This window comes from Hyla sarda, chromosome 2, assembly GCF_029499605.1.
Source record: "Hyla sarda isolate aHylSar1 chromosome 2, aHylSar1.hap1, whole genome shotgun sequence".
NCBI classification, from domain to species: Eukaryota; Metazoa; Chordata; class Amphibia; order Anura; family Hylidae; genus Hyla; species Hyla sarda.
Window position 1 is genome coordinate 260,221,022 of NC_079190.1, and position 7,036 is coordinate 260,228,057.

At 39.1% G+C, this 7,036-nt stretch overlaps 1 protein-coding gene across 1 annotated transcript in view; it reads left to right on the plus strand.

Annotated features, from left to right (window-relative positions):
* Window positions 1-6,658, plus strand: part of RCAN3 (RCAN family member 3) — a 28,626-nt gene extending 21,968 nt beyond the window's left edge. The window contains exon 5 of the mRNA XM_056557055.1: window positions 3,349-6,658. Within this exon, the coding sequence (XP_056413030.1) occupies window positions 3,349-3,509 (161 nt within the window). The 3' untranslated portion in view covers window positions 3,510-6,658. The remainder of the gene's footprint in view (window positions 1-3,348) is intronic.
* Window positions 6,659-7,036: the final 378 nt, after the last annotated feature.

A 7,036-nucleotide genomic window follows, 5' to 3' on the forward strand; every position in this document is an offset into this window, starting at 1 on the left:
GTTAATGCTGGCTATGACAGAATGGTATTAAAACACACAGTACATTTCAACTTGGTGGGAGTGGGACTTACGCACCTTAACCCCTTAACGACTAAGGAAGTAAATGTACGTCCTGGTGAGGTGTTACTTAATGCAGCAGGACGTACATTTACGTAAGCATAACCGCGGGCATCGGAGCGATGCTCGCGTCATGTGCAGCAGGTCCCGGCTGTTGATCGCAGCCAGGGACCCGCCGGTAATGGCGGACATCCGCGCTCCCCTCAGATGCCGTGATCAATCACGGCATCTGCAGCATTGCGGTCCCCTCACCTGCCTCCGCTGCCTTCCGGGAGTCTTCTGCTCTGATCTGCCTTCCCGCAGACCAGAGCAGAAGATGGCCGATAATACTGATCAGTGCTATGTCCTATACATAGCACTGAACAGGATTAGCAATCGAATGATTGCTATAAATAGTCCCCTATGTGGACTATTAAAGTGTAAAAATAAAAGTAAAAAAAATAAAGTAAAAAAATTTGAAAAACCCCTTCCCCCAATAAAAACGTAAATTGTCCCATTTTCCCTATTTCACCCCCAGAAAGTGTTAAAAAAATATTTTATATACATATTTGGTATCGCCGCGTGTGTAAATATCTGAACTATTAAAATAAAATGTTAATGATGCCGTACGGTGAACGGCGTGGATGTAAAAAATAAATAAAAAAGTCCAAAATAGCTGCTTTTTTATAACATTTTATTCCAAAAAAACTAATAAAAAATGTATTAAAAGTTTTATATAAGCAAATATGGTATCAATAAAAAGTACAGATCACGGCGCAAAAAATGAGCCCTCATACCGCCGCTTATACGGAAAAATGAAAAAGTTATAGGTCTTCAAAATAGGGGGATTTTAAACGTACTAATTTGGTTAAAAAGTTATAATGGGTGTCATTTTAATCGTATTGACCCAAAGAATAAATAACACATGTCATTTTTACCGTAAATTGTACGACGTGAAAACGAAACCTTCCAAAATTTGCAAAATTGCGGTTTTCTTTTTAATTTCCCCACACAAATAGTATTTTTTTGGTTGCGCCATACATTTTATGGTAAAGTGAGTGATGGCATTACAACGGACAACTGGTCATGCAAAAGACAAGCCCTCATACTAGTCTTTGGATAAAAATATAAAAGAGCTATGATTTTTTGAAGGCGAGGAGGAAAAAACGAAAACGTAAAAATAAAATTGAATTCGAGTAGAATACAGACATAGCGCACATCTACAATGTTGTATAATGATCTGATTGCTTCTCAGCACAATATCAAAAACTAACAGGTTGTTAGTATACATTTTTGATCAAAAAGTACAAGCCCACTCGCCACGTCAAGGCCACTTATTCAGAGTGGGTCCCTAACGTCCCTAGCATAAAATGGCGTAGCACCGGGCGGCGACCACCACTGCCGCGACACAGGTGCCCACGGGGGGGGAGCGACCCACTGGCAGAGCGGCCCCAATGCCTCTCAAACCAGTCTATGGGCCGCACCCGCCCACAGACACAGCGCCACGGCAGCAACGGACGCCGACCCGCACCACACCAGTGTGAACAAGGTGTAATGGCTCACTTACCTTGCTCTCCCAGTCAGACTGGGTGGCTGCTAGGAGTGAAATGGCCCTAGTGTGGCTAATTACCACCTATATAGGTTTGGGCTGAGGGGGTGGGGAAGAGTGCAGCACATGTTCCAAAAAAAAAAGGGGAAGGATAGAAATCACAATATGAATTCGAGTAGAATACAGACATAGCGCACATCTACAATCTTGTATAATGATCTGATTGCTTCTCAGCACAATATCAAAAACTAAAAATAAAAATAAAATTGTCTGCGTCCTTAAGGCCCAAATGCGCTGCGTCCTTAAGGGGTTAAAGAGTTGTTCTGTGAAATAGGCACGGCTCTCTACTGCCAGTCAGTGGCATATACTGTAATAGCGGCTGCTGCTGGTTCGGTCTGGAAACATCCCATAATTTCATGCTGCATATTTTATATTGCAGATTTTATGCAGCATAAAATCCACAGCTTATACAGTACAAGTGAACATAAGGGTATGTTTACATGTACTGTATATGATGCCGATTTAATGCTGCAGATTTTATGGTTGTAAAGCAATGATAACATTTAATGCATGAAATCAGTAGCATATATAGTACGTTTAAAACCTATGTCTTGCCATCAGCTCTCTGCAGCTTAGTTGCACGATGCCAGTGCTTACCATGGCAGCCAATGGTGGAACAAAGGCCCCCACGTCTGCCATTGATGTCGGCATTTCAGGCCGCTCTGTAGGTATTATACTTGCAAGAAAATGATCATTACTTCACAATCTCTCTTGTGACAACCAAAAACTGAAAAATCACATTTCATACAAAATAAAAGTTTTTTCCCTTACGTAGCACTGTAACTTGGATGGGTGATTGAAGACACACTGCTTTCATGTTAATACGGAGGGCCGTTTCTTTATCTATTGGCTAGGCTATGACATAGTGCTGGTGAAAGTGCACTGGACTAAACAGGCTGGCACTGTGCTGGGAGATGATTTACAGTTCTATTAGAGTTAACATGAAGGGAGAAGGGGTTAATAATGCTCTAGCTTCAAGGTTCCAGCAGCACAGCAGGAAAGGGGTTATGTGAAGCATTAAAGGAAATCGGTCAGCCTGTTCACCCACACTAAAGCCAATACACTGGGTTATAGTGTGAGTAAACAGGGGTCAGAAGACTGGTCACTTACTAAATTCCGTTTTGTAGGTCCGGAGATGTGTCTCCTATAAGATCCTCTTCTTTATTCACCGGAATCAAACCCAGGAGGCGGGGCCCCACTGGCTTAATTTACATATGCATGTTCTTTGTCTCCACGTCATAATGACTCCCGTTGATGGTCACATGAGCGCTCAGTCTGCACATGCGCTCTATGCAAAAAGCAGAGCGCTCACGTAACCAGAGCTCGCATGACCAGCGACGGGATTCATTAGGACGTAGACACAGAACATGCATATGTAAATTGAGCCTCTATAGTTTTCCTTTAAACTACAGAGTCTGCTGAGATGAGAGGGAAACCTTGATTGACCTCTTAAGGGTGAATGCAAAGAGCTCAGCTTGCATGCACACAGTCCAGGCTCCCTTTCCTGAACATACAGTAGACTACAGAGAAGTGAGACATCTACTGGCCAAGACTTTACAGATGTTCATTTTTGGTAAATAAAGTGAATTACGAATATCATTCTGATCACATAAGCTATTAAATAGAGGAAAGTTGTTTGAAATGGCAGTGACAATTTAGTGCATCTCTGTCACTGCTTTACCTACTTTTGTGCTTTTTTTCAGGGGAGAAGTATGAACTGCATGCAGGCACAGAGTCAACTCCTAGCGTGGTGGTTCACGTATGTGAGAGTGAAAATGAGGAAGAGGAGGATGAGATGAGAGGCCCAAAACAAAAAATAGTTCAGACTAAACGTCCTGCACCTCCTTCTGCTTCTTTAAATTAGTTTGACGCCTTTATCTATTTAAAAAAAAAACACATAGATTTGGAAAACATATCTTAAAAGGGAAATGTAGATCTTCTTATTATTCACTGTATGTATATAGCTAAAGACAATCTAGATCACATTACCAAAAGTGGTATAACTGCTATATTTATTTAATGTACCTTTTATTTACTATTATGTATTTGTTACATACTATCAGTGTTTTAGCCATTATACTGCAACCAAAAAAGGTTGACTGCAGAAAATGTATTTTTGTGTCCTTTGCCAGTTTCAAAGAGGCAGTCCCTCTTAGCAAGGAAGTTAACCACTTAAAGAAGATTTTCTACCCAAACACTTGGGTGAAACAGACTGTTTGACTAATCTACAGGGTATTAGCTACTTAGTTTGGGACATTGTCCTTAGTCAAGCAAGTTTCTCACCACCTCTGATCGTCCAATATAGTTGTCTGTGCCGCTTTTGTCAGAATTTTTTTTCCACAGTTTTATGTCACATGATGAACTGCAAGTAGTCGTTGTCCTTGGCAGAAACATTATGGGCAACAGATTGCCCAGATGGTGGCAGTGCCACACTTCACATAGTTTATATTTTGGATGTTCTTGTTGTATAACTTATATCGATATGTTAGTATAAATGGACACTATATGACTGTGAGCTTTTATTTGTTATGTTTATTAAACAAAGTTATCCAACCAAGAATACATTTGTAAATCTTAGGTTGGACAAGTAACCTTCAAATGGTTAGTATCCTAACCTTGTTGTCTGACCTGTCTGCGTTGCCAGTATCTATACATTTTCCAATAACATTACTTGTTTAGGATATCCATTAGTTCCTATGAAAGTCAATGGGGAAATTCATTTTGGCCGACTTTTGCTATGATGGTGAATGTATTTTATAGCCTGATATGTAGGATGCTACCTTCAAGAGGCACCTTAAGTTACATGTTCTAACATTATTATAACCTGACGTCAATGCTGTACTGTCTAGTGTGTTTATATAAGCCTTATATGGTGATTGTTAAACTGTGTCTCGTGTTGTGTGGACTGTAAGTACACATGTGCACCTACTGTAGTAAAATGATCATCACGATTGGCTACATTTCATTGTAGTAAAGGAATTGGGAAACAAAGATAGAAATGAAATGAACCTCATAAATAATTTTTTGTTACCAATGAAAGAATTCTGTTTTCCTTATTTAATTTAAAATAACAACCAAACCCAACAGCTAAAAACTTTACTTTGCAAAATACCCATAGTTAGCTCAGGCCGGAGTTCTCAGTTGCCTTTGAGCCACGTGTATCTCACAATGATCTGCATGTGGCTTTCCAGCTGTTGGCCACTGCAGATTAGATGCCAGTTACACCAGGGAGGTCATAGAGCTTACTGGAGTCAAAACTATATCAGCAGCAGCCAACACTAGGTTAAGAGCCATATAAATCTGTCATATCTTTAGTAATCTTTTTCAGTGTGGCTCAACACCATCTGTTGCATAGGAAAGTCATTTGTGTCCTACAAAAGGATGTGAACCTGTGCCTTAGACCATGTTTGTGTTCTGTCGGGTATCTCCTCACACCTGTTTTCCCACTCTCTGTTTATGTAAACGCCTTTTAATGGCACATTTTTAGCCATATGTGACATTTGAGCTGAGTATTGAACTCTGTTTGGTCAACCATCCACCAGTTCTGGCAACTTGAAGATAGTAAATCACACTGTCCTTCCCTTTTTCCATAGAATAGCAAAGGGTTACGCCCATACTGTACCCATGCTTGAGCAGGGGAGGGTCACTGATCATAAGTATCAGTAGACTTTCCAACATCTTAGGGCAACCTCATCCCAACTCTGTGCTACTGCCTAACAACTAATAACACTAAAGCAGTGTCCAGCGATGTCTGTAGATTTTCTTCAGTATTACAGCATATGTTGTCAGCAGAAACACAAAGAGCTGTTAAGTTTCATTCTTTTTAATGGATGGGAAAGTTCAAAATTTGTACTTTTCTGTCCTGTTAATCTCTAGGATATGTCAGTATGTATTTGTTAGTATTGGGTGCTATAAAAAATCATTTTGTAGTGTTCACTGTTTAGATGCATCAGTTTTGAATATAACGTTTTAATAGAATTTTCTGTATATTTTATTTTTATCTACCGTATTTCATTTATTTGAGTTAGGCTGGGTCCACGCCACGTTTTTGCAATACAGTTCCCGTATCAGGTTTTTGATAAAAAACGGATTCCTCAAAACCGTACTAAACTGTATCAAAACGTGTGTACAAATTTTAATCCGTATACAGTTGAAAACCGTATACGGTTTGAAAAATGATGTCCAGTTCATCAGTTTTTTAAGAAAAAAAGTATGTTTTTAACTTTTCACTTCATTATGAATAAAGTTTCACTTGTTTGATTGCACAGTTCTTTTTTTATTGAAATTTCAAAGTAAAAAACCGTATAGGGAAAACCGGATGGAACCGGATGCACATGCGGTTCTGTATGGATCCCATTGACTCCCATGTTTAAAAAAAAAAACGTCTACAGTTTTTCTCCCGGACCAAAAACCATGGTAGGCTACAGTTTTGGGTACGGGAAAAAACTGACAAAACCGTAGAGGATGCAAAACGGACACAACCAGATGCATCATTTGGCATACGGTTTTCAATGGAGAGTCAATGCATACGGTTTTCAATATGGTTCCGTACGGTTTTCAAATTGAAAACGTATACGGGAACTGTATCTCAAAAACATGGTGTGAACCCAGCCTAAGTGTATATAGCAACAATATATTTTATGGTATAGTTTCTATAGAATTTTTATAAATGTGCAACCTTTTTTTTTTTTTGCTTTTTATTGGGTTTCATAATATTCTGCAGTCTAAGCATCCACTAGGAACCTAGATTTTCTGTGGGAGTATTTTAAATAGATAGTTCAACAAATGGGGAATGTATAGGTTACATAATGTAGAGTTTATTATTAATACTGTATACTTTCATAAGTATTTTTTAGAATACATGGTCTTGCTTCATAGACATTAAAGGGGTACTCCCGTGGAAAACTTTTTATTTTTTTAAATCAACTGGTGCCAGAAAGTTAAACAGATTTGTAAATTACTTCTAATAAAAAATCTTAATCCTTCCAGTACTTAATAGCTGCTGAATACTACAGAGGAAATGGTTTTCTTTTTGGAACACAGACCTCTCTGCTGACATCATGACCACAGTGCTCTCTGCTGACATCTCTGTCCATTTTAAGAACTGTCCAGAGTAGAAGAAAATCCCCATAGCAAACATATGCTGCTCTGGACAGTTCTTAAAATGGACAGAGATGTCAGCAAAGAGCACTGTGGTCATGATGTCAGCAGAGAGCTCTGTGTTCCAAAAAGAAAACCATTTCCTCTGTAGTATTCAGCAGCTAATAAGTACTGGAAGGATTAAGATTTTTATAATAGAAGTAATTTACAAATCTATACTCAAAAATTGACCACACCTCAAGGGTACTGCCCTAGTGGGCACACAATGAAGAAAAAATTGGAAACAGTTCG